The sequence below is a fragment of the Drosophila willistoni genome (assembly GCF_018902025.1).
Source record: "Drosophila willistoni isolate 14030-0811.24 chromosome 2R unlocalized genomic scaffold, UCI_dwil_1.1 Seg167, whole genome shotgun sequence".
NCBI classification, from domain to species: domain Eukaryota; kingdom Metazoa; phylum Arthropoda; class Insecta; order Diptera; family Drosophilidae; genus Drosophila; species Drosophila willistoni.
The window spans coordinates 17,181,528-17,209,405 of record NW_025814050.1 but is presented as its reverse complement, the minus strand read 5'-3'; the positions used below and the strand labels follow the sequence as shown (position 1 = coordinate 17,209,405).

Below are 27,878 nucleotides of genomic sequence, written 5' to 3'. Positions count from 1 at the left end.
ATATTGTACTTGAGTTTTGGTTTAAAATCATTTTGAGATATTACTTCTTGTTTTTCTTTTTGTTGTCGTTTTGTTTGTTTCTAAACTAATTAGGTAACATGTAGTCGATCAATTTGAGTAGTAGTAGTTAATAGAGATATATGATTTTTGTTGGTTTTGTAAATCTCAAAAAATCAGTTGGCATATAAAAAGCATTAAAAAATTTTGATGCGCTACAAGTATTACGTTTCCATATATGTATTGTATATATGTACGTATCTCTCTATATATATAAGTTTTGTTTTTTGTATATGATGCTACTTTAAATATGTTGCTAAAAATGGACTAATTGACGCTTTCAAATCAGAATAGTGATAAAAAATTTGTTTCCAATGATATTTTGTTGGTTTTTTTTTTTTTGGATACAACCGTTGCATAAAAGTCGACTTTTGGCTTATGATTATGAAAAATATATAAATCGCTTATATATATATATATATATATAGAAATAAAATGGTAAAATATATATAAAATAAACACTGGCTAAAATCAAAATTGAACTAAAAAATTTGCTAAATTAACAGCTAAAAATAAAAATAATAATCAACTTAATTAAAGAGATTGCAACTATTTGTCTTAAAAAAATATATCCGGCGTATCAAACAGATTTAAGCTCTTTTCCATTAGTGTGCCCGAGAGCAAATCAGTTTCCAGCTGCTCTTTATGATCCTGTTGCAGCTGCTCCTGCTCCCCGACATTCGTTTCATATCATCGACTCTGACAAGAACTGGCCGCCGATGAGTTGGATGAGAAGGCCGATTGCAAGCTAGTCATCGAGCCTTTATAGTTGACAGAGCTAAGAACTTCATAGAAGAGATTGAGTTGTGCTCCCGATGGACTAAACCAGTGCATCAGATAGCTATCATTGTGATGCATTACATGTGAGCCCTGAACGCTCTCCTTGTGCCGACAGATTAGAGTGGGCTCTTCCCGGAAATAGTTGACCCCCTCGGCAAAATCCTGTAGATCAAAATAGGAGACAGCGGCGTCTAAGTAGAAAAGAATTTCATATTAGAAATTGAAATTTTTGCCGCATTTCTTAAGTATATGCATCCACTCACCAGTCTTTTCCGGCAAATCTTCTGTCACTCGATATAAAGTAAAGTGTAAATCATTGCGTAGCACATCAAAGTCCCAGGTCAATACACTTTTTGGATCTTCATTACGAATGAGTAGCTCATGGCTAAAGCCAGCTTTTAGCTCCACAGACTTGTACAAATTCTTATGATCATGTTGATGGGCAGCCGATAAGCGCTTTACAGTTTCTACAGGCTTGTGAGCAATGATCTGTCCAATACCCTCACCATCAGCATCAACATCATCCCCGTCACCGTCGCATTCGCCACCATCATGATCCTCAAGAGAGGTCATTTTATATAACGTTTTCGGCACAAGTCCTCCCTCATGAATCATAGTCTAAGCAAAAGATAGATAGAAATAATAAATAATTAAACTTTGTTCCATGTTTCTAAATCTAATATTAACACTAATTTGCTAAAAGATGCTGAGCTTGGCAGCAGTTCATTGACCTTGGACATGAAACAATATGAAAGGATTGCGGAAGCAGCAGCTAAATGCAGCTTTTTGGACTTGACATTAAATCAGTTTTGCAACACAAAACACACAAGAACAACAAAGAACAAGAAGTGTAAGAAGACAAAGAAAAAAACAAAGAACAAATTTACTTTGCAAGTTTACAAAGAGAAACGGAAAGAGAAAACACAAGAGAGAGAGAGAGAGAGATATAGAGAAAGTAGAAAGGAGGCTGCTTACACAATCGCATTTAGCTAAATAACAATGCGTAAAATACTTTTGATTAACTTGTTCCCCATGCCACAAATGCTGAATCTCGTTCTAAATTAGTTCAGAAGTTCAAAGTGGAAGGAGAAATGTTTAAACAAAGAAAACGGAATATTAAATAAATGAAATAAACAACCAAAAAAAAAAGAACCCAAATGAATGATTGTTATTTGTAGAGTTTTATGTGTAGAGTATTTGTATTTGTTTAATAATAACTTACTTTGCATCCGCCACCCAAAAAATCGGGCACAATTTCCTCATCAATATACTGAACCAAACCCTCCTTCATATGTGCAAGATCAGGACCATAAAAAAGGAACTTGGAGCGGGTGTGTTCATCTGTAATATTAAAGAAATTTAAGTTAACTCAAATTTTTGAAACAAAAATTAAAATAAAAATAGTTTGGATTTCATTTCGTTACTTCTCTTTGGAGTAATTAATTTAAGCTAAGAATTTCCATATTTTTATTCAAAACTTAATTTTGTCAGCCTTAATGACTCTACATTCCCACATATGTACTAAGAGGTTCTCAGTTTTTTATGAAAAACTAACTAAGATAACTCAAAATTCTTATTTTTAAACTGAGGAATCAAACAACTTATCAACCTGTCTCAAGCTATTAATATTTGTATGTTGTTTTCTCATAAAGGAAGCGATGTCTAATTAGATATCTACGCAACTTTTTATATATCATCATACAAATTAGATAAAAATAGCCAAAAATCAGTTTGGCCAAAAGACATAACATTAAAAGAAAATTTAAAAATGTAATTTACGTCTTTTAGATTCGATTAGGATTTATGTTAAGTACTAGACTAAGAACACAACTTTCAAACTTGCCATCATAAGGCTCTAAATTGAGAGAAAATTCCACAAACATTAAAACCTTAAACAAAAAGTAATTTAAATAAGATTTTTAAAGACGACAGTTTTCTAAAAAGTAAAGTTTGAAGGCAAGTGACTAAAAAATTTAAAGGGTTTGCAGAGCAAGACATAACTCAAATGTTAAGGTGTTTATGTCGAAATCGAAGTTTACAAGTGTGTATCCTATTAAGGGGAATAACTATTGGAAATAATAAAAGAAGTCCAAGTAATTGCTTACTAATTAATATCGAACTTTAGCCAATAGCAATCAGTTTTTTCTACAGAAATCGTCATTTGCTTTTTAAAGAATCATCATTTGATTTGGCAAAGATTTTAAGGTGTTAGTCGAAAGAAAATATGGTAAATGCGTGTCGCATAAAAAAAAGTTAATATTACTAGTAATTCATTTGCAAATAAAGTGAATTTTAGGAGATGTGGAGACTCGAATATTACAATTATATCCAAAAGGGTCATAATTTTAATAATAAATTGAAATAAATGTTAACAATTTCTTAATGATGATTCCGTAGGCACGTGCCGCACTTTTAAAATGAGGTCAATATTCCAATAACAAGATTTTTATAGCTCAAAATAATATTCTCAGTTTTCAGCCGTAAAAAAAGAGTATTCCCACATAGTTATAAATCTAAAATATAATACTCACCAATAAAAGCGCTAACAATGGTCCAAGCAATGGGAAATACCCGTGGTGCCCGCACAACCAAGACGCGGCCCATGGTCTCGGGATAGTTCCTCTCTACAGTCTCGATGATATAGAGCAAAGCTTTAATGCCTGGACGCCATAAATGACGCATTGATAGACCCTCGAGATCAACTAAGAGTGACCAGTTCAAGACCGGCTTATCCAGACGTTCGGCTGATTCGTTAATCTTCTGTATGCCCTCCTCGCAGATGTGAAGTGCCTAAAAATTGAAAAACGAGCAGATATTAATATGGGAATAAATACTTTGCTGCACAATTTTTTTTTATTTACCAATTTTAAAAGTCCCTCCATGCCCAGGGATTTGAGAAGACCTTTGACATCCATGTGACCCAAGCGTAAAATATAAATGGGTCGACCATCCTTATCATGATGATGCCAGCCACCAGGAAAATGTTCAACAACCACAGCGGGTTTGGAATACTCTTCCAATAGTTTATCAATGCGATGCTCATGTCGCCATTTCAGGGAATCACAGAGCATCGAAAAGGCCTGACTGACATGCCAATCTCTGGCTGACAAGAAACGCAAGATGGTCTGATAACTGGGCATACGCTCCAAGTCATCGACACCATCAAGCATTTTTCTCAGCTCCAGCAATTTGGATTCCTGCATCGGTGACAGTTGCCCCAGATTGCGGGCAATGAAATCACCATCAAGCAAAATGTCATGTTCATGATCGCTTGTCGTTGTCGTTGCTGTTGGAGATTTAGGTGCATCCAAGGGGGGCACCCAACGATCCACATGGGTAACACCCTCTTCCTTCAATTGATTAATGAAAAACTCAATAATCTCCTTGCCCTTCAATGTGGTCTGCGTGTATTGCTTCATGCCCATCTTTTCCATCGAATGCTCAAAGCCAAAGAAATTCTTAATATCCAGCGTGGCTGTCTGATCGAAACATGTCCATTCCGAGTTGTCTGGATGGGCATAATAGCGACATCTCTCAAAGATCTCAATGCGTGACGAGAAGCTCTCATTAACCGCCTCGATGCTGAGCGTTCGATTGGTTCGATCCAAGTAATTATGTTGCAAAAAGAATACGAAATCCACACCAATTAGCTTCTTAAATATATATGGAGCATCCACAGCCAATTTACAGCGACGACTTGTATTCCGTTTGGCGCCATTTTCCAATACTTCATCCTTAATAACATCGCAGTCCAGCACAATTGGCATTTGTGGGCATGTGGGAAAGCGACGTTCATATGCCTGAAAAAAAGAGCCATATAAGACCAAAATGTTTAGCAAAAAAAAAAAAGAAAATAAATAAATCTAAATATATGTAATTGTCTAGGCATTATGCCAATTGTCCTTGAATCTTGGCCAATTTATGAAATTGAACTTGAACTTGGCCCAGCAGCTGCTGGCTGCTGTTGGTTAGCCAAAATAATTGGCAAATTTTACACTAATCATTCGACTTCTTGTTTGGTTTACTTCTGGCATAGGTCACCTTATATAACAACATTGCAATAAATTCTTATCTTCGTATAACATAAATATGCCAAAGTTCAAGTTATTTATAAATTTCCAAAGTTTTTGTCATAAATATAGAAATTTGTTTAAAAATAGAAATCTATTTAAATTTTTTCTTTCAATCTTATTTATTTTTAAACGATAATCTGATGTAGTTATGTAATACATATATAATTGTCTCTTTATTTGGGAATTTCCATATATTTTTGGCTAATATCAATATTTATTTCTTCTTGGGAATTTCCATATACTTATGTCTAATAATAAGTATATTAAAAGTACCCTGACTAGTCAATTTGTATATTTAATTTATGGCTGATTAATTTTAAAGTCTAAACTTGTTAAATTTTGATTTTCCACTAATCTGAAACATTTCCTTCTTATATTTTAGTTTGAATTTTTAATTTAAACCCTAATAAATTTTGTTCAATATTTTCTTTCGTAATCAGTTTAACATTTTTATTTATTTATGCAATTAATGTGAAACTGAACAATATTTTTTAGATAAATTTTCGTTTTTCTAGTTAAAATTTAAATTGTAGTAGTTCCATAATCAATTTATAAAGTATTTTTGTATTTCATGCAAAATTTGATCTGATTCGATTAAAGTGAAATGAAACAATACTTGAATTAAGTTTGTTTTTCTTATATTTCAAATTTATTAAATTTCCATTTTTTAAACTTCCAATGTTTCTGCATTTTACGTTCTTTTGAATATTATACTATTAGAATTTTCCATTTTATATTTCATTGTTTTCATTTTTTTGTCTTCTCATGTTTTACTCTTTAATAGGGAAAAAGCAGATGCCTCAAATGAAAAGTTTTCGCCCATTTATTATAAAAAAAGTTCTTTCTTTCCCACTTTTCTTTCTTTTTTTTGTGTTCAATAGCGTAATAATCTTCAGATAAAAATAATATGTGTGAAGCACTCAAACATACACTGAGAAAAACTTTCACTTAGTTTATAAACTTCTATACTCAAGAGATAAGAATATTGTAGACTTTCTTTCTTTTAGTTAAGTTCTGAATTTCTACAGTGGATATAGATAACTGCATGAATATATTCGAAAAGACATTCATTCCAAAGTTGAATTGAATAAGAAGGTATTGACAGAAACAAAGTTTTCGAGACAATTATGTATTTGCTTTTTAGGATGAGTATGATTGAATATGTCATTCATAAAAATTTATTCGAATGATTTATCTAAAATTGCTAGTCCAGATTTTTAAGTATATTCGGCTATGTCTCAAACTTTAGTTTCTACTTTACTTAGTCTTACTTATTTTCTTTTGTCTTTTTCTTTCAATTTATTCAATAGTATTCGAATAGACTATTCATTTTATCAACGAATGGAATACATTTATGCAGACCCCCTTAGTATATATACACACACATATATATCTCTTTCTCTTTATGAACAAATAAACAAAAGAAAAGATTTGAAGCACTTTTTTGTTTTTACTACGCCGCATTCTTCACATAAGTTTTTTTTGTGTGTGTGTGTGTGTTTACTTATATTTATGGGATTGTAATTTATCAGTTTATCTAATTTTTTCTACGTATTCCCCCACATTCACAGTGGAACTTCAATATGTATATATTTTTACCATGTGTTTCAACATAAAAATTCTCACGCTAGCACTTCATTGATTTTTAAATTTAAAAAGAGAAAACTTTTTAAAAAGAAAACACAACAAGCATTTAGTACACACACAACTACCTTAAAAGTAAACTTTACTTTATTGTCCTCTTGTCAAGGACGAATATGGAAATAGGGGAACGCATTCAATGGAGTTTATTTGGCGCCCTAAATGTGTTTCATTTGGGTTTGGTTTAGTAATCAATTAGCTACACACACAATAGATTTTAGATAGTCATAACTGCATCAGCAAATATTGCTTGTTAGCTAACAAACCCTAATTGATTAATTGGATTTTTAATCTGTTTTTCATTGATTATTTAAGACCATGTTTGATGGACTGACTGTTTTAAGAATTTCTTTGCTGTGTACAAATTTTGAACTTCTCATTCTGAGATTCCGTTCCTGTCTATACTGACGGCGGCCTATGAAGCAAAAATGTCCTTTAAAATCTTGCACCGAAAAGGTCACAGTTTTTAGAGGCCACAGGCCCGCATGTGATTCCACCTCCGTGTGTATGATAATTAAACTGTGAAGCTCCATCATAAATAATTGAAAAGTTCAAGGCAGCAGCAGCTGTCAGTTGGCTGGGAAAATGAAAGCAAATGAACAACTTGTTGTTCTGCTAAACGTGCCACACAACATTGAATTATTGAAATGCTGTAAAACCCAGAAACGTGCAAAGGCTCACATGAGTCGTTGTCGTAAAAGATATTGAAACATTTACGACTCATTTATATACTGCTGGGAGAAGGAGGAGGAGGAGGAAGGAACAACAGTGGATATCCTTTTTACGGTAGTCCAACTTTCGCTTGTTTGCAGAGAATGTTTTGGTGTCCTTGGGAAGTAAAAATGCTAATTGGCCATTAAAAACTTTTGCCGGTTCGTTGCCCAGAGAGTCTTAACTCTCAAGTCAATCTCTTGCCCTATGCTATTTACGTCGGTGCGATGGGTGGTTGGGTGTATATGGTTGGGTGCAGGGAGGCAAACAGCAGCCTGTGGGTTTGTTTTCGCTGTTATTGTGTTTAACACTTCTAAATTTAGAAAGTGTGCAAAATTCGCTTGGCTCATGTGACGTATACGTAATGAAACTTCTGACTGAATGATTGACGGGAACTTGACGAGAGCGTTCGTTGTATTGTTGGTTGTCCAACGAAGTGAAATTTCATGGCCTTGATCTACACACACACACACCCACACTTAAGCGCATTCACAGTTTGTTATAACGCCTATTGCGTCAATATGAAATAGATACTAATAGCCGTCCTATTAAACATAATGAATACATATTTAAAGGTGCAAGCTCACTCTCGTTTCTCTCTCGGGGAAGAGATCCATTTACCCCATTCAAAGCCAAATAAACTTTTTAGCCTTTACTTAAGCCAGGTATTAAAGATAAATATCTTAAAAGAGCCATATCGAATTATGTCTTTCGAACTAATATAACGTAATTATATGTTATGTACTCATTTATGTATGTACATACAGGCTTCGATTACCGCCCCCAAAAATAGATATCAGCAAAAAATTTAAGTTATGAGAACATAATAATGATAACGCGGCAAATATCTCTCTTAATTGTGTATAATCGCTACCCGTATAAAAAAAAAGATTATTAAACTAAATTTTAATTAATGATGAAACAATCATGAACTTTAGTATAACTATCTCTATGTAATTTTAGTTTAGTTGGTTAATATCATCAGGATATTGTCACTACTTTTGTTTCAACTTTAGCTCGACAAATCAATCAGAAATCCAAAAACAAGAAACCTTTTTTTTTAAATCTGTTATTGAAATTAAAAACAATGCGCTTAGCGATCGATGGGAAGGGGAAAACCACTGAAAAAAGCAAATTTCGGGCCAAGAGTTCCGAAAAATATATACACTCGGCTGACAGTTTTTAGTTGTATTAACCTGTTGGTTATGCATTGTTTTAATATAATTTACATTATAGAAAACAAAAGTATTGAATCATTTTGTTGGTATAATATTATCGTTAACGGAGTGCCTCAATATAAAACGGTAAAACAAAAGAAAACTGTTTTAAACATTTACAAAAACATCTCTTTTATAGACGTGACCTAATTACATGAACACAAGTGTGCAAAAATCGATATTTTTCCTAAGTTCCATGAGTATAGCAAATTGATAATGAAATTAAAAAGATTAAGGTAATTTTCATACCCAAACAGAAATGCGATAATAATATGACAGAGAAACGTTATCGAATCAAAATAGAAAGCCTTTGAAAAGTTTGTCTAGTTTGGTTCCACTGTCCAATTAAAGCATCTAATATGTTGTCTGTGGTCGTAACTCCCATTTCCTCTTTTCTCTATCCCTATTTCCCCATAAGTATGTATTTCCTGGCCTCTTTGCCACGTAAAATGGGAACCGGGAAAGGGAATGGCAATAAGTACGGGAGATGGGCATGGGGATGGGGACAACAACGTGAGTGAGCATCCCATTGAACACCAAAAAAGAAAACGTGACAATCATTCGTTCAGTGGGTGATAGTGGGGGGAACATCATATAAAGCGATTATTTACTGTTAAGCCAATTAGTTTTTTCAATTTTTTTTTTTTTTTTTTTTGTTGCTGTTGTTTTTACTTTGATAGGCAGGGCAGGTTGAGTTAGCAATATACATACATATGTATGTTCGTGTGATTCAAGTCAATGACATTTACATGAACATTCGGACCCAGTCAGCAACAAATAGGAAAAAAATAATTTTTAATTAAAAAAACCAACTGATAACATATGGTGAACAAGATGTCGAAGGTGCCCCTAATCATTGGGTATAAATTATTATTAATACATTTTAATTATTATTAAAATTAGATAAAGATTAATAGCTTTAGTTTAATTTTCTTATTACCCAAGTTCTCAGGTTTTGCTTTTTTTTCCCCCATCAATGGGAACAGTAAAAAAAGCATATACCCTGTAATGTTGTATTTATTAAAGAAGTGCCGAACACATTTTTATACCCTTGCAAAAAGGGTATATTAATTTTGGTCAGAAGTGTGCAACGCATAGAAGGAAGCATCTCCGACCATATAAAGTATATATATTCTTGATCAGCACGACGAGACGAGTTCAAATAGCCATGTCCGTCCGTCCGTCCGTCCGTCCGTCCGTCTGGATCAACGCAAACTCCTCCTAGACCGTAAGAGCTACAGAGCTGAAATTTTGCATGTAGGCTTGTATATACTGCAGGCGTTGTATATCTCGGATTCAGCCGGATCGGATCACTATATCATATAGCTCCCATACAAACGCCAAAGTCACGAACAGTGACTTTTCTTAATAACTTCGTTATTTTTTGAGCTATTGTCGTGAAATTTAATATTGGTGAGTTAATTACACATATAAACGTCTATGCGAAATTTGATCAAGATCGGGTGACTATATCATATAGCTCCCATAGGAACGATCTTTCGAAAACAGTGACTTTTGTCAATTACTTCGTTACTTTTGAAGCAATTGTCATAAAAATTTATATTTCTCAGTTTAGCATAACTATTAATGACTGTGCCAAATTTGATTAAGATCGGGCGACTATATCATATAGCTCCCATAGGAACAATCGGTGGTGAACAGTGACTTTGATCAATATGTTCGTTATTTCCTAAGCCGTTCTTTCGCAAACATTAGACCTTTTACACAAAAAACTTGCAAGGGTATACAAACTTTGACGCGGTCAAAGTTAGCCCCGGCCCTCTGGTTAAATGTATTTGTTTCATTCATGAGGTTAAAAACTATTAGTTCTGCTGCAAACATTTTGGCGGCTTTAATATACGATTTCACCCTCTAAGTGCATGGTATAATGACATCTTGGTCCAGACCATAAAGATTCTTCTAATTGGATATAAGACGGAGCTGTAGAAGATGTGTTTCTAGTTCACTTACAGCTACTTTGAATGCTTTGTGGTTTTATTTGACATTCTTATGCCTAACTTTTAAAAAGTGCAGTGCAGAAGTATTACCGACTGGTGATGTGGCCAATTTTGCAAGGTGAAACAACTAAGAAAAATTTATGAAAACTGATTTTAACAAAACATTTCTTCTTTAGTTTTAAAGGCAGGCAATATTCAACCCGGCGGGTTGACTATAACTATTCTTCTCGCGTAACCTCTTGTCCACAGCAACAAGGTGGTGTGGGTCCTCTCGAAATTACTCTTCCTGGTCTCGAACCGTTTGAGATCCTGTGCGATTATGAAATTACAGGAGCAGGATATACAGTAATCGCAAGTCGATCAAATGTTGAACTCAATTTCTTTAGAAACTGGACGGAATACAAACGAGGATTTGGAAACTATTCGGGAGATTTCTTTATAGGTCTCGACAAACTGCATGCCATCACGAAATCACAGCCCTATGAGTTGTACATTCATTTGGAGGATTTTGAAGGAAACACTCGATTCGCCCGCTACGACGACTTTTACATTGAAAGTGAAAATTCATTGTATAAGCTGACCACATTGGGAACATATACTGGAGATGCAGGAGACTCGTTGAGTGTCAACAAAGGTTTCAAGTTTTCCACATACGACAGGGACAATGATGCGCTCGATACTCAAAATTGTGCACTAGAACGACTCGGTGCTTGGTGGTACGTCGATTGCACCAGGAGGTAAATATATACACACAAATATAAATGTTTACACACTATTTGAGACGTTTTTTAATTTTATTTTTTTAACACTATCAGCAATCTGTTCGGAATGTATTTCGTAGAAACATCTCCATCTTCTGCAAGTGGAATGGCATGGTATGATTGGCGTGGAGAGAATTATTCATACAAAAAAATGAAAATGCTAATGGGTCCAAAATATATCTGTTATTAATCAAACTAAAGACCGTGGCTTCGTTAAAAAAAAAAAGAATAATAATACATTTCACCAAATGAAACAAATGTGTCAAATTTATAAGACCAAATAAAACTATTTCTTCCTAAATGAAGTAAGTAAGTCGTCTCGCCGACTTTGGTATACCATACACCAGTAAAGCAAATATTTCAAGCATTTTCACATGCTTCTTACAATCATATCTTAGTATCTCGCTTACTCAATCATACGAGCACCCTAGCGCCCCCACCAGCTAACGGCCAACTCCGGCCTTTTGGAAAAACGTTTATATGCATAACTCAACTGTTTTTTATCCGATTTTGATCAAATTTGGTATTTTGCTAGATATTAGTATTAAATTTAAGTGTGCCAAATTTGATTGCATGAGGTAAAAAAATACGGGAGATAATCAAGTTTTTCAAATTACGGGGGCGGAAAAGGGCGTGGCAAAATTTTTATACATACAAAATGTGTGCATTTACTAAGCGAATATACATACCAAATATGGTGTCTCTAGCTAGAATAGTTTTTGAGATAAACGCTTTTTTTAAATTGCGGGGGCGGAAAGGGGCGTGGCAAAAATTTGAAATAAACTTGATCACTCTACATACTACACGAGTCTACATAAAAAATTTGGTGGCTCTAGCTCTTATAGTCTCCGAGATCTAGGTGTTCATACGGACAGACGGACAGACATACGGACGGACGGACAGACGGACATGGCTAGATCGACTCGGTTGTTGATCCTGATCAAGAATATATATACTTTGTGGGGTCGGAGATGCTTCCTTCTGCTTGTTACATACATTTTGGCGACTTTAATATACCATTTCACCCTATGGGTGTATGGTATAAAAAGCCAGATAAAAGCTGTCTCGCTCACTCTTTCAAGCTCCGCCACCGGCCAGTGTCAAACTCCGCCCTTATGGCAGCCCTTATGAAAATCGTTAATACACATATTTTGAACTATTTTCAATCCGATTTGTATAAAATTTGTTGGTTAAGTGATAGCCATTGATATTAAGCGTGAGTGTGTCAAATTTGGCTACGGTCGTTTAGGGTGAGCGTCAGAAACTTGGTTTCTGTTTCATCCCGGCGAAGGGTCGGAGGTGGGAATGTCATTATATGCGAATATTTTAATACCCTTGCAAAAAGGGCATATTAACTTTGGTCAGAAGTGTTCAACGCATAGAAGAAAGCATCTCCGACCATATAAAATATATATATTCTTGACCAGCACGACGAGACGAGTTCATACAAACAGCAAAGTCACGAACAGTGACTTTTGTCAATAACTTCGTTATTTTCTAAGCTATTGTCGTGAAATCGGTGAAATATTGGTGAGTTTATTACACGTATAAACGACTGTGCCAAATTTGGTCGAGATCGGGTGACTATATCATATAGCTCCCACAGGAACAATCGGTGGAAAACAGCGACTTTGATAAATATCTTCGTCATTTCGGATGCTAAGATTGTTGGCCGTTCTTTCGCAAACATTAGCCTTTTTAGATAAAACGTTTTTCCACTTTGATGGCCATAGGTAAGGAAAAAGTTACCAAAAGTCGACCAGGTCTAAGCTGGTTCACATTTAGAAAGTCAGTTTCGAAGTGAGTATTAAGTTATACAGAAAATCGTGGTAACTTTGAAAACTGTAATTTGGGTTTACTTTCGATAGTGCTATTGATTGGTGTTATTAAAGATTTTTCATACATAATATTGGATTATATACATAATATTGGATTATATAAAATATTTATTCAATTGTTAACATATTTAGTTTTTAGTTTTTGTTATCAGTAAGGGAAATTCTATATAATGGGGTAAGATAGAGTACCAGTGTTTGTTTCAATGATTTATTACCACTAATAACACTTTTCAATTTAGAACTAGTAACTAGTAAATTTGTAATTTTAGACTAAACGACTCAAAAATTATGACATACATTTTACCGTTTTTCTCAGAAATCAATTCTCATCAAAGATTATGATAACAAAACATCACAGAAGAAAGTCGTATCAAACCGACAGCGGTATACCAAGCACACAGTGAACAATTATTATACCCTTGCAAAAAGGGTATATTAATTTTGGTCCAAAGTGTGCAAAGCATTGAAGGAAGCATTTCCGACCATATTATGTGTTTATATTCTTGATCAGCACGACGAAACGAGTTCATATAGCCATAGCCGTCTTTAACTTTGTTGTTTTCTAAGCCTTTTTTAATAAAATAAATAATATCTGTTAGTTTTGTTTACCTATTAATGACTCTACAAAATTTGATCAAGATCGAATGACTATATCATATAGCTCCAATAGGAACGATCGGTCGAAAACGGTGGCTTTTAAGAATAACTTTGTAATTTTTTAATGACTGTGCAGAATTTGTTCAAAATCGGATAACTATATTATATAGCCATATACGTAGTCAAAATAATCTTAGAGAACTACTTTATGGTATTGGAGACCTTTCTTTCTGATTGCTACATACATTTTAGTAACTTTAAAATACCATTTCTCCCTCCGAGTGCATGGTATTACACCTCAGGAGAACATAATCTATCTAATCCAGTTTAAAGCCTTAAAGATTTAGTTAATCTGCGGGTATATAAAGCGGATTTGTGGGATATCTGTTACTAGTTCAATTACAGCCGCAATGGAAGCCTTTTAGATTTGTTTGGCAGTGTCATGCATAACATTTATAAAGTGCAATGGAAAGGATATAACGTACACTTTTAATACGTCTACTGTTACAAGGTAAAACTCCAAATACTAAAGGACAACTGTCAATAGAATATTATTTTATTAGTTTAACTGACGAAGTGGCCATCCCAGAGGACACTGGCTACATTGGTATTACATCGGATCCTCTTACCTCTTGTCCACAGGCATTTGGTGTTGAATGCCTTTGGATACCTTTCGGGAGATTTCTTTATGGGTCTCGACAAACTGCATGCCATTACAAAATCACAGTTCTGTGAGTTGTACATTCATTTGGAGGATTTTGAAGGAAACACTCGGTTCGTCCGAATTGTATAAGCTAAGCACATTGGGATCATATACTGGAGATGCAGGAGACTCGTTGAGTTACCACCAAGGCAACAAGTTCTCCACATACGACAAGGACGATGATGTAGACGATTCTCAGAATTGTGCACTGTCCAGACTTGGTGCCTGGTGGTATAAAAACTGCACCAATAGGTATGTATACATATTTATTTTCAAGGAATTTTTGATTTTTTTTCACATATTCCCAGCAATCTATTCGGAATCTATTATGTATGGACATCTGTGTCCTATTCAAGTGGAATGACATGGCATGGTTGGCGTGGAACGGATTACTCATACAAAACCATGAAAATGTTACTACGACCAAAATGCGCATGTTAGTTAAGATTAATAATGCTTTCTCGTTTTCATTAATCAGAGATTATCAAATGCACTAAATAAAACAACTTTATGTATAATTATTAAATTTAAAGGAAGCAAAATCTGCACGTTTACTGCACTAAAAATTTGGTGGCTCCAGATGTTTTAGTCTCCGCGATCCAGATGGTCATACAACCGGACTGCCATGCTTATATTGACTTGACTATTAGAGTGCAGATGAAAAATATATATATTTGATGGAGATGGGAAAGTTTTTTTTTTCTGTTGCGTAGATTTTGACGACTTTAATATACCATTTTACCCGATGGTTTCATCGTAAAATAATACACGTGAAAACCTTGCCATAAATTTAATTTAACATTTATCTTATCGACTATTAAATATGAAGGAAGTTAGTCGTCACGCCGATTTCGGTATACCATGTATTAAGTGAAATAGCTTTGCAAATATATAAGAACAAATAGATGTACTTATACATATATTCGCACTGTTGGTTAATAAAGCCGTTTATACGGCTGTTTAAGTTCAGCTTAATAAAATTTAACAAAACAATCATGTTATAAGCACAAATTAGTGCATTAAATTTAACTGTTATAGTCCTTTACATTAGGGAAGTCGGTTTTTCTCACATTACGGAGGCGGAAGGTCATAGCAAAAATTTAAATATACTTAATTCGCCTACATCCATCACGATCCTAAAAAATAAGCTAACTTTACTTTTCAATGTTTCCGATCAACTAATCAACTCTGCTACTTTTGCGTCTTTAAAATACTATTTCACTCTTCGGTTGCACGGTATGATAGCACCTAACCCAAGTATTAAGGGTCATAAATATTCATCTCTTCGAAGGGTATATAAAGCGGAGTTATTGGAAATGCGTTACTAGTTCAATTAACTCCGCAATGAAAGCCTTTTGGATTTGTTTGGCAGTGTTATGCCCAACATTTTTAAAGTGCAATGGAAAGGATATAACGTACACTTTTAATACGTCTACTGTTACAAGGTAAAACTCAAAATACTAAAGAAAAATTGTCAATAGAAAGGCTTTAACAAATTATTAATTTGTTAGTTTAACTGACGAAGTGGCCATCCCAGAGGACACCGGCTACATTGGTAATACAACGGAACCTCTTACCTACTGTCCACAGGCATTTGGTGTTGAAGGAATCTTCGAAATTACTCTTCCTGGTCTCGACCCGTTCCCCGTCCTATGCGATGCTCAAATCGCAGGAGCAGGATATACAGTAATCGCAAGTCGATCCAATGTTGAACTCAATTTTTTTAGAAACTGGACGGAATACAAACGAGGATTTGGATACCTTTCGGGAGATTTCTTTATAGGTCTCGACAAACTGCATGCAATCACGAAATCACAGACCTATGAGTTGTACGTTCATTTTGAGGATTTTGAAGGAAACACTCGATTCGCCCGATACGACGAATTTTATATTGAAAATGAAAATGAATTGTTTAAGATGAGCAAATTAGGAACATATACCGGAGACGCGGGAGACTCGTTGAGTTACCACAAGAATAACAAGTTTTCCACATATGATAACGACAATGATGGATTCGAAAATACAAATTGTGCATTGGACCGACTTGGTGCTTGGTGGTATAGATCTTGCACCGATAGGTAACTACAAATATAGAAATAATAAATATTGTTGGACACATTTTTCATTTAATTTTCATATGTTTTCAGCAATCTCTTTGGAACCTATTACTTCAAGGAAACTGCATCGTATGCCAGCGGAATAGTATGGTACGGTTGGCGTGGATCAAGGTACTCATACAAGACCATGAAAATGATGCTGCGACCCACAAGTGTGTGTTAGTAGACCACATCTCATAGTTGAAGTATTTTTGGCTTTATTTTAAACATTTTTAGTAAGCTGTTCGGAATGTATTTTGTGGAGAAATCTGTGATTCTTTAACCATGAAAATGTTATTGCGGTCAAAATGTATCTGTTCATAGTACAACAAACTGCAATCATTGATTGACAAATAATATGTCGATTGCACTTATAAAATAAACATTAGTCCGATTTTACCGTTAAAGTCTTGACATTTATAAAAACAAAGAAAATAGAACCGACATGGCTAGATAGATTGACTCGACTGTCTACATGCTGTTCAAAAATATACATACTTTACGGGGTTAAAAACTATTAGTTCTGCTGCAAAAATTTTGGCGGTTTTAATATAGGATTTCACCCTCTAAGTTCATGGTATAAAGACATCTTGGTCCAGACCATAAAGATTCTTCTAATTGGACTCTATATAAGACGGAGCTGTAGAAGATGTGTTTCTAGTTCACTTACAGCTACTATGAATGCTTTGTGGTTTTATTTGACATTCTTATGCCTAACTTTTAAAAAGTGCAGTGCAGAAGTATTACCGACTGGTGATGTGGCCAATTTTGCAAGGTGAAACAACTAAGAAAAATTTATGAAAACTGATTTTAACAAAACATTTCTTCTTTAGTTTTAAAGGCAGGCAATATCCAACCCCCAACTATGTAACCTCTTGTCCACAGAAACAAGGTTATGAAAATATCTTCTCAATGGCTCTTCCTGGTCTCCGACCGTTTGAGATCCTATGCGATTATGAAATTACAGGAACAGGATATATAGTAATCGCAAGTCGATCAAATGTTGAACTCAATTTCTTTAGAAACTGGACGGAATACAAACGAGGATTTGGAAACTATTCGGGAGATTTCTTTATAGGTCTCGACAAACTGCATGCCATCACGAGATCACAGCCCTATGAGTTGTACGTTCATTTGGAGGATTTTGAAGGAAACACTCGATTCGCCCGATACGATGAATTTTACATTGAAAGTGAAAATGCATTGTATAAGCTGACCACATTGGGAACATATACTGGAGATGCAGGAGACTCGTTGAGTGTCAACAAAGGTTTCAAGTTTTCCACATACGACAGGGACAATGATGCGCTCGATACTCAAAATTGTGCACTAGAACGACTCGGTGCTTGGTGGTACGTCGATTGCACCAGGAGGTAAATATATACACACAAATATAAATGTTTACACACTATTTGAGACGTTTTTTAATTTTATTTTTTTAACACTATCAGCAATCTGTTCGGAATGTATTTCGTAGAAACATCTCCATCTTCTGCAAGTGGAATGGCATGGTATGATTGGCGTGGAGAGAATTATTCATACAAAAAAATGAAAATGTTAATGCGTCCAAAATATTTTTGTTATTAATCCAACTACAGACCGTGGCTTCGTTTTAAAAAAAAGAATAATACATTTCTCCAAATGAATCAAATGTGTCAAATTTTAAGACCAAATAAAACTATTTCTACATAAAAGCCAGATAAAAGCTGTCTCGCTCACTCTTTCAAGCTCCGCCACCGGCCAGTGTCAAACTCCGCCCTTATGGCAGCCCTTATGAAAATCGTTAATACACATATTTTGAACTATTTTCAATCCGAGTTGTATAAAATTTGTTGGTAAATTGATAGCCATTGATGATAAGCGTGAGTGTGTCAAATTTGGCTACGGTCGTTTAGGTTGAGCGGTTTTATTCATCACTGCGAAGGGTCGGAAGTGGGAGTGTCAAAAATTTAAATCCTATATGCAATGTGCGAATAATTTTATAAATACCATGCACCCATGGGGTAAAATGGTATATTAAAGACGCCAAAATGTATGTAAGAAGCATTTCCGGCTTCATAAAGTATACATTTTCTTGATCCATGTCCATCCGTCTGTCCCGCATGAACACTCAGATCTCGGAGACTATAAGAGTCACCAAATTTGGAACTTAGACTCCTGTAATACCCACGGTGTTCAAGTTTATTTTAAATTTTCGCCACGCCGCCCCAAATTACATAAAACTGATATACTAGCTATAGACGCCAAATTTTGAATGTGAACTGGCTTAGTACCATATTTGGCTTTTCCAAATTTTTTCCACGCCCACATCTGCCTCCGAAAAATAAATAAAACTAAATTTCTCTAACAAAGCTAGATCCACCAAATTTGGCATGTAAATTTGTTTAAAATGCGTACAGATTATTAATATTGAACTTTTTTGCCACACCTACTTTCGCCTCCATAGTCTAGAAAAAAAAAACCGATTGCCCCTGCAATTTTTGACTATTAACACCAAACTCAGCACACCGATGAGCCCCATTAATATCTACCAACGAACGAAATTTTATAAAAATCGGACTAGAAACATGGAAAATATACGTACAGACGAGTTTTACTAGGCGATCCATAAGGACGGAAATGGACGTAGGCTAGAGGCGGAGCTGTGAGGGGAATTTCATAGACATACATTTAGTGTTTACATACATACATATATATACATAAGATAATAAAAAGGAAATACTGAACACATTTTTATTTGTCAGTAGATAACTACGAAAAATCCTCAATATACGATACGTACATTTATAAATAAGTATTTAAATATGAGTTTTATTCTCAGATAAAGTATAATAAAGTAATGAAGTATGACTCTACAAAATTGGTGGTTTGAGCTTTTATAAGCTTTGAGATCAATGTATTTAAGCCAAGCCGACATGGCTAGATTGACTCAACTGTCCACATGCTTTTTAAAAATATGCTTTATAAGGTTAAAAACTATTAGTTCTGCTGCAAACATTATGGCGGCTTTGATATAGGATTTCACCCTCTAAGTGCATGGTATAATGACATCTTGGACCAGACCATAAAGATTCTTCTAATTGGACTCTATATAAGACGGAGCTGTAGAAGATGTGTTTCTAGTTCACTTACAGCTACTATGAATGCTTTGTGGTTTTATTTGACATTCTTATGCCTAACTTTTAAAAAGTGCAGTGCAGAAGTATTACTGACTGGTGATGTGGCCAATTTTGCAAGGTGAAACAACTAAGAAAAATTTATGAAAACTGATTTTAACAAAACATTTCTTCTTTAGTTTTAAAGGCAGTCAATATTCAACCCGGCGGGTTGAACATGACTATTCTTCTCGCGGAACCTCTTGTCCACAGCAACACAGCTGGTTGGGTCCTTTCAAAATTGCTCTTCCTGGTCTCGAACCGTTTGAGATCCTATGCGATTATGAAATTACAGGAGCAGGATATACAGTAATCGCAAGTCGATCAAATGTTGAACTCAATTTCTTTAGAAACTGGACGGAATACAAACGAGGATTTGGAAACTATTCGGGAGATTTCTTTATAGGTCTCGACAAACTGCATGCCATCACGAAATCACAGCCCTATGAGTTGTACATTCATTTGGAGGATTTTGAAGGAAACACTCGATTCGCCCGCTACGACGAGTTTTACATTGAAAGTGAAAATGCATTGTATAAGCTGAGCACATTGGGAACATATACTGGAGATGCAGGAGACTCGTTGGGGGCCCATAAGGGTAAAAACTTTACGACATATGATAACGACAACAATTCAGAAGAAAAAAATAATTGCGCAATAGGACAATTTGGAGCCTGGTGGTTTGGAGGTTGCCCCGCTAGGTAAGTATATACATTTATATAAATAAAGTTAAAGGTATTTTTGATTCTAATTTGTTTTCAGCAATCTGTTCGGAATGTACTATGCAGGGCAACCTGCCTCCTATCCAACTGGAATTGTATGGTATTATTGGCGTGGAACGACATATTCATACAAAACAATGAAAATGTTATTGCGTCCAAAATACGTCTGTTCTAATCAAAAAAAATAAAAAATACAATGTAAATTATGTACGTAAGTCGTCTCGCCGACTTGGGTGTACCATACACCAGTAAAACAAATATTTCAAGTTTAAAATAAAAAATGCATTTACGTATTTTTACAAGCATATCTTAGTGTCCCGCTCACTCAAACATAGCGCCCCCACTAGCCAACGGCCAACTCCGGCCTTATGGGAAAACATTTATGTATATGCTTAAATTGGCTAGGAGCGTGGCAAAAATGTGAAACAAACTCGATAACTGTACATATTACCCGGACTACATTCCAAATTTGGTGGCTCGAGCTTTTATAGTCTCAAAATCTAGGTGTTCCTACGGACGGACGGGCGGGCATGGCTAGATCGTCTCGGCTGTTGATGCTGATCAAGAATATATATATGTATGTACTTTATGGGGTCGGAAAAGCTTCCTTCTACCTGTTACATACATTTTGGCGACTTTAATATACAATTTCACGCTATAGGTGTATGGTATAAAAATACAATTCACCAAATGAAACAAATGTGTCAAATTTATAAGACATTTTTTGCCACGCCTACTTTCGCCTGCAGAATGTAGAAAAAACCGATTGCCTCCTGCACTGTTTTGATTATCGAAACCAAATTCAGCACACTCATGAGCCCCATGAATATCTAAAAACTTATTTCTTAAAATCCGACTAGAAACATGGAAAATATACGTATAAACGAGTTTTACTAGGCGGTCCACAAGGGCGGAATTGGTGTTCGAAATTTAAAATATTCACCTACTGCATTTTAACCTTTTTAATAACCTAAAGTGGATCAAAACAGGGACAAGTCCCGGAACTCTGAACAGATTGTTACCACATTGATAACCCTTGATCTATAGACGGGTATAGTCTATATAGTATCTATGATTAGAGTCCATGTAAAAGAATCGGCAACAGAAGAGAAATCAGTATATATGTATGTATATATGTACATACATACATATGTACATATGGGCGCAAAAGTGTTAAGTTTATCATTTTAGATTTTCACCCCTTCAATAATAATAAATTTGGATACATAAATAAAAATAAGTGCGTCAATTGCTATCAGGTATACGTACATACCTACATATATATATTTAATTAGTTGATGGCTGATGACCTCCCCCCGTAATCTCCGTTAAATATGTGTTATCAGTTTGAGCAATTTTATGTATTAATTCTTTTATTATTATTATAATTTTTTTTCGCCTATGTGTCTCACTTGGTTTTATTGTTGCTTTTGTTGTTGTTGTTGCGCGAAATGGGGCATAATCGTTTATTTCCTGTGTCTCAATTGTTGTCATCTATCTCTGTCTCTATCTCTATCTCTATCTCAGTGTCTGAGGCGGATCTTGAAATGCAAAACACGAACTGAGGGCAACCCTTACCGCCTCCCCCCTAACCGAGCCAACGCAACCCCCCACACAAAAAAATATTTGCCCGCTACTTGGAAAAGCCGTTTGAAATCCATTCATGAAATTATACATATGTTTGTATACATACAAATATGTATGTACATACATACATACATAGTGGTTATTCAATTCACAAAGACAGCGAGTGAGAAAGGGTGAGAGAAAGAAAGCAGTAGAGAGAGAGAGAGAGAGAGAGATTTGCTTTCCAAGGTTAATTTTGTTAAAGATGCATCACAGTTAATAATAAAAAGCTAACAACAACAACAATGACAATAAGAAATTCTAATACACAATTAGTTGTGGGCGGTAAGGGCGATTGTGGCACGCCTATGAACCTGCCTACTGCAAAAATTAACCGTTATAGATACATACATACACAAAAATATAGATAGACCTACCTTCATCACTAATTCAAAAGGATATTTGTAGACCCTCACAGGCGATTGAAATTTTTGCACCATTTTTTCTGCTTTTTTTTTGGTTTGTTGCAGTTGGCCACTTGACACTGGTTAAAAATCAATTTTCACTTATTGCACTTTTCCTCAGCCTCCTTCTTGTTGGTATCACACAGTGAGTGTGTGTGTGTGTGTGTGTCTGTGTTCTTCCTTCTGCTAGAAGACGCCTTGAATTTTGATGCGTTTTATTCAATTATGTGAAATTAAAATAATTCACTTCCATTTGTTTTGTGACAGTAAAATTTATGCAAGACTAAAATATATTTTTCTGGTTTTACTTTTTGTTTACAACATTATATTCTCGGTTATTATTGTTTTTTGTTGCCAGAGGTTTTCCGTCAAACAACCAATGCGTACCTCGCTTCGTGACTTTTGTTGATACACTGAAAAAAAAAATAGTGAAATAAAAACATAACCCAAACAACATTTTGGTTAGATAATAGTATGAAATTTTATGAATACTTTTACGGGCGGAAAAATTAGCCCAACAGACATTTTGTTATTTTGTATATGTATGTACGGTTTTTTTGGCCATCCTGAGCTAATTTCGACTAAATATGGCTTCCATCGGATAATTATTGTAATTAAAAATCTTAAAAAAGTGCTTAAAGTAATCCTAGTTGCCTACTTAAAATCATTCATTATCAATAACTTTATTTTTATTTATTCAATTTAATATATCGAAATGGATTGCAGTCAGCGACCCAGTATCAGTGTCTGCATAACTTATATACTTACATTTCTTTTGTTATTTGGATTTTTCTACACTATGATGACAGATAATAAAGCAAATAATGTGGGAATCAATAGACTTCGCGACGAATTTGATGATATGTCGGTAACTAAAGTCTGTGATGTTTATTATCGGTACAAAAAAAAAAAAAAATTAATGCTTTGTCCTTAGCATACGTTGCGTATCCAGAATAAGGACTCCACAGAGCCAGGATCAAGCAAATTTGGCTGCTTAGCTGGGGAATCTAAGCCAACTTCACAATGGGATTCTCGTGATATAAATACATACGTGGACTCAATGATTAGGCGTAAAATTGGTAACCTTATGGATGATGTGTATAGTTTGAAAAAGAAAATAATAAGCACCGATTGCAAATCAAATTTTAAACATGCAACTTCGAAAAGTGATCAAGTTGCGGTGATCAAAAATCGCATTAATTATGCGTCAGAGGATCTGGGAGCTAAAGTAATAAATGTTCTGGCTCTCCCTATACATGTACAGAATATTTGGCAAATTTTGCTTGGCTTGGACTACAATTCCAATCCGCCTGTCAATATGCTACGTCCGAGTCTTACAACGGGAGCTTGCTTTTGCTATAACGGCTGTAAGGCCACGATTGCAATGCGTTTGGCTAAAAAAATTGTGGTGGACACAATTACCTATACCCACGTGGCCAAAGAAATGACACCGAATATGTGCGTTAATAGTGCGCCAAAAAATTTTGATGTTTATGTTGGTTTGAAAATTTCCATTTAAACTGTATTATTCCTGATGTTATATTCTTTTAGGGCGTGCATCCAGATACTTCGAAGAGAGAACTTTTGGGACACTGGGTATATAATAATGTTCCAAATCGACGTACACAAAGCTATTCCGTTAATAGTAAGACTTTCTTTCAAAAATTAGTTTTTGTGTTCAATTCAAATCATGGGGCCAACTCAACCTGTTTGTACTAGTAAGTATTATGTTACATTATCAACATATGTATGTATTAAAATTGCAATCCATTCTTTTTACATGGAGAAACTGTTTTTAAAAAGTAATGGTTGCATTTTGGAGAAGATTTCCTATCTAATTCTTAATTATCTTTACTATCTTTACAGCATCGAAGTGTTTGGAAAAATTTAATAGATTAATTTGAGTTTAATACGTTGGTTTTGTTATATTTACAATAAAATTGATTTAAATGTTTATTCAGTTTTAAGGGATTCCTATCCTTTTTGTTATGTGTTATCGATACTTATGATTTAGTTCGCGGCATCGATATATGTTGTGTATGCATTTTGCCATCCCTATCCCTACAGAGATTGAGGATGGGAATGGATTTTCGTGAAATAAATAAATTTGATTGGCGTTTTCAACTGAACAACAATAATAATTTAATTGATTATAGTGCTGTGAATACATACAATAGTTCCGATGTGGCATTGGACAAGCAGGAGGATCAACATCACAGATTGCGGCACAGACAAAGCGACGAAGCAGCAACAGCAACAACGACAACAACAACAATGGGAACGAAACAAAAACAGGCAGCCTCAGCAGCCTTAGGGGAAGAGGATGATGGCAGAGGCGGTGCCGGAGGGCAGAAGGCAGAGGCGGCAGGTGCTGCCTGCGCGACTATGGAAGCTGAAGCCGAAGGCGGTGCTATTGCTGCCGCTGCTGCTGCTGATAAGGCAAGTTGTTGTTTATTTTTCTGTAATATGAATTTTATTTTCAATTTGGTTTAATTTCATAAATGTTTATTTTTTTGTGTTTGCTTATTAAAGATTGGATGGCCTGCTGGTCTCCCCTACTTCGATTTGGATAGGGACGGGTATGGCCTGGCAGCGGCTGCCGCTGCTCTTACACCCACTGACATTGAAGAAGCATTGGCCGGAGCAGGCGTAGGCGGTGGCGGTTTGAGTTCCAGTCGAACATCACTCAACAACTCCACAGAGAATCTTAGCTATGCCAGTGACAATTACTATGGCGATGATCTCATCCTGCTCGACGATGATGACGATGTGGAGGCGGAGGAAATATCCCTTAACTCGGATGACTGTGTTTACGCCTACAGAGGAGATCGTGGCGATTTCGATATATCACTGGAGGGGGCTCTACCATCGAGAGGAGGCATTGGCATGGGCATGAGGAGCGGCATGGCTAGTGGTCCTGGCATAGGTGGCAATGGTCGCCATCATTTGGATGTGATTATAGGCAGGGATGATGAAACGGAATTTCTAGAAATGGATTTCGAACCGGATCCCTCCTCCGAGTTGGAGCTAGATGGAGGCATGGCTGCCATGCCACAAGCAAATCTCCTTCTCATGCAAAGAGACTTCAGTCAAATGAGTGAAAGCCGGCAGCTATATAGCTCACCCATCGACGATTATCCTCCGCAAGAAGATGTTCTGCAGCAGCAGAAGCAAAGATTAAGTAAAAAATTTGCACGCATTAGTCTGAATTTGGATCAAATCAAGGATCATACTGGTGTGGACTTGGATCTGGACATGGAATTACGCAGTGGTGCCAATGTCGATGGAGTTGGATTACCAGAAGAACGGCATGAAGAGCTGGTTCCCGAATCTCTGACACAGACAGCGCATTCGTTGCCCTCTAGTTTTAGTCGGAGCACATCAGTGCCCCCCAATGATACAGAACCGAAGTTAACCGGCGCCAAACCCAAACGTCTCATGTCCAAGAGCTCCAGTTCGTCTTCGAAACCAAGACGGAGCCAGAATTCCTCTAGTTTCGATGAGCGTTGCTTTAGTTGCACAGATTTTCGATTGGGTAGCAATCTACAGGCGGCGGCATCTTCTGCATCATCCACACAGCAGCTGGATCCTACGGTTGCTCCCATGCTAGTGGCTGCCGCTGCCGTTGTCGCCATGGCCTCATCCAATTCGAATCACTCCTCCTCGTCTATGGCCCAGTTTGACTTAACCAATGAACAGGAGACCACCTGTCTGGATTGTCTTGAAAAAGAATTTTTGGCCAATACGATTGGCAAAGCATTGGATCTAACTAGCTGTGCAAAATGTCGTCGTCGTGGTCATGCCCACAAGGGTAGCAGTCTCTCTCTATATAATCAAACACCACGATGTCGCAGTGGATCACCTGTTTTCTTTGATGAATTAAGCGGTGGAATCTATACGATTTGGCCAACAGCCCAAGCACAGGTCCCACCACCATCTTTGCCACCACCGGCAGCTGCTCCCACCTATAACCAAAGGTTTATTTCGTGTGATAATAATTTTGGCGGTCTGCCGGTAAGTTTCATCCCATCTGAGCGACTGTAGAAATATATATTCTTATACTTTGTTGCCCATTTTTTTTGTTTTGTTAGCTGCTCAAGCCAAGCTTCTCGACTGAACCGCCATCTGCATCATTGATGGTGGTTTCGGCACGTCTATCTACATCGTCATCACAATTATGCGATGAGGAACATCTGGTGCAGGCACTGGACAAACTTCACATTTCCTATGATAAAACCCTGCTCCATTTGTATTATGAGCGTGCCGAGCGAGACACCCAGACCGTGGCCAGTATTAGGCCATCATCATTTGACGGAAATCTCAAAGAGTTGTTGTTGCATGTCTCCAAACAGCAATGCAATCATCGCAAGCTCAAAAAACTGATCGAATTAGTTACACAGCAGCAGCTAAATGTGCAATTCAAAAGGGTGAGTTTCGAACTCTAATGACAAAAGGTTTAACAGGCTCTCCATGTAAACTACTTAAACTTATTTTGGCTTAATTGAATATACATGTCTACATAGTAAATCGATGTCTTCACAAAATGTCATCAATGAGTGTCGTTTCCAATCATAATACAATTTTCGATTATAATACAAGAGAAAGAGATTAAATAATTGATTTGAAAGTAAAATTTCTATATTTAATTTTTGATAAATCCAATAAAATACATTAAAATTTTTAAATTCTAATTTTCGATAAATCCAATAAAATACATTAAAATTTTTTAATTCTAAATTTGCTTTAAAAAGATTTATAAGATATAGACACAAAAAAACATTTTTCATTATTAAAACTTAAGTGTACTGCTTATTATATATGTATATATATATATCAGTTTACATTATATACAATTGCATATATATGTGTATTCTCTGATTAATGACAATATGTTGACAAATGTGTTTACTATTACTATTTCAGTCTGCTTTAGAGATAAGGATTACATTTTAAACATTGTCCAATGCTCACTGTAAATCAGATGTAGACTTAAGTTGTGCATTATCTTAATTTAAAGTTTGTGGTTTCCAAAGTTATTTATTGTTAGATCTAGGATTAATTTGAGCTTTATTGCATTTTATAAATATTTTTCTATAATTATTTCTTTTAACCTTAGACTAATGAAAGTAAGCCGGCTTTTGTGCCCGTTAAGGTATCGGATATACTGGAGGCTTGGTCACGACATCGAGATCTCTCTGTGCTGCGGCAATTGGATAATCGTTTCCATCAAGCCAATGTTATGGGTTAGTTATGGTTCAGAAACACCAAATGTATATATAATATTTAATGCTATATTTTAATTTGCAGGGAAAATTGGTCATATTGTGCGTCAAGCAGCGAAGGGGTCAGCAACTGTAACATCATCGTCATCCACGGCGGCTTCTTCATCCTCGACTGCAACGGTGCGGCGAGCTTTACCCGAGTTTATCATGATACCGCAGTATTATGCCTGTGGAGAATTAACATTGACACGTAAATGTTAGAAACAGACACATCCATTTAAACACACTCACTCACATCCATTTACACACACCGGCCA

General features: G+C 35.7%; 6 protein-coding genes across 9 annotated transcripts; 5 read left to right on the top strand and 1 right to left on the bottom strand.

Annotated features, from left to right (window-relative positions):
* Positions 1-591: 591 nt before the first annotated feature.
* LOC6641880 (protein real-time) lies at positions 592-22,613 on the bottom strand. The gene is made up of 6 exons (XM_002065220.4): positions 22,313-22,613; positions 3,699-4,637; positions 3,369-3,627; positions 2,060-2,178; positions 1,101-1,455; positions 592-1,028 (listed from the first exon to the last, which is right to left on the bottom strand). Exons 1-6 carry the CDS (start codon positions 22,373-22,375, stop codon positions 748-750), a joined length of 2,016 nt encoding a protein of 671 aa, XP_002065256.3. The 5' UTR covers positions 22,376-22,613; the 3' UTR covers positions 592-747.
* LOC26529018 (microfibril-associated glycoprotein 4) lies at positions 9,314-11,503 on the top strand. The gene is made up of 4 exons (XM_047010903.1): positions 9,314-9,339; positions 10,415-10,555; positions 10,614-11,174; positions 11,253-11,503. The coding sequence occupies exons 1-4, from the start codon at positions 9,314-9,316 to the stop codon at positions 11,386-11,388; spliced, it is 864 nt and encodes a 287-aa protein (XP_046866859.1). The 3' UTR covers positions 11,389-11,503.
* LOC6641881 (microfibril-associated glycoprotein 4) lies at positions 15,666-16,831 on the top strand. Its single transcript, XM_023175652.2, has 4 exons — positions 15,666-15,781; positions 15,848-16,414; positions 16,484-16,611; positions 16,670-16,831. The coding sequence occupies exons 1-4, from the start codon at positions 15,681-15,683 to the stop codon at positions 16,705-16,707; spliced, it is 834 nt and encodes a 277-aa protein (XP_023031420.1). The 5' UTR covers positions 15,666-15,680; the 3' UTR covers positions 16,708-16,831.
* LOC26529848 (ficolin-2) lies at positions 17,071-20,519 on the top strand. 3 transcript variants are annotated; one of them, XM_047010754.1, is made up of 3 exons: positions 17,071-17,207; positions 17,266-17,805; positions 17,884-18,137. In XM_047010754.1, exons 1-3 carry the CDS (start codon positions 17,110-17,112, stop codon positions 18,017-18,019), a joined length of 774 nt encoding a protein of 257 aa, XP_046866710.1. In that variant the 5' UTR covers positions 17,071-17,109; the 3' UTR covers positions 18,020-18,137. The 3 variants fall into 3 exon arrangements, with proteins under 3 accessions (XP_046866710.1, XP_023031419.1, XP_046866709.1); XM_023175651.2 differs by lacking the exons at positions 17,266-17,805; positions 17,884-18,137 and adding exons at positions 19,728-20,288; positions 20,350-20,519 and having other exon boundaries at positions 17,072-17,207; XM_047010753.1 differs by lacking the exons at positions 17,071-17,207; positions 17,266-17,805; positions 17,884-18,137 and adding exons at positions 19,536-19,669; positions 19,728-20,288; positions 20,350-20,519.
* Positions 22,614-22,993: 380 nt separating the features above from the next.
* On the top strand, positions 22,994-24,293 carry LOC26529092 (SUN domain-containing protein 3). Of its 2 annotated transcripts, none has more exons than XM_047010752.1 (4): positions 22,994-23,207; positions 23,274-23,834; positions 23,891-24,057; positions 24,206-24,293. In XM_047010752.1, the coding sequence occupies exons 1-4, from the start codon at positions 23,055-23,057 to the stop codon at positions 24,228-24,230; spliced, it is 906 nt and encodes a 301-aa protein (XP_046866708.1). In that variant the 5' UTR covers positions 22,994-23,054; the 3' UTR covers positions 24,231-24,293. The 2 variants fall into 2 exon arrangements, with proteins under 2 accessions (XP_046866708.1, XP_046866707.1); XM_047010751.1 differs by having other exon boundaries at positions 22,994-23,216.
* An 88-nt stretch (positions 24,294-24,381) lies between these two features.
* Positions 24,382-27,878, top strand: LOC6641879. Its single transcript, XM_002065219.4, has 5 exons — positions 24,382-24,778; positions 24,872-26,353; positions 26,431-26,766; positions 27,456-27,582; positions 27,647-27,878. The coding sequence occupies exons 1-5, from the start codon at positions 24,416-24,418 to the stop codon at positions 27,820-27,822; spliced, it is 2,484 nt and encodes an 827-aa protein (XP_002065255.4). The 5' UTR covers positions 24,382-24,415; the 3' UTR covers positions 27,823-27,878.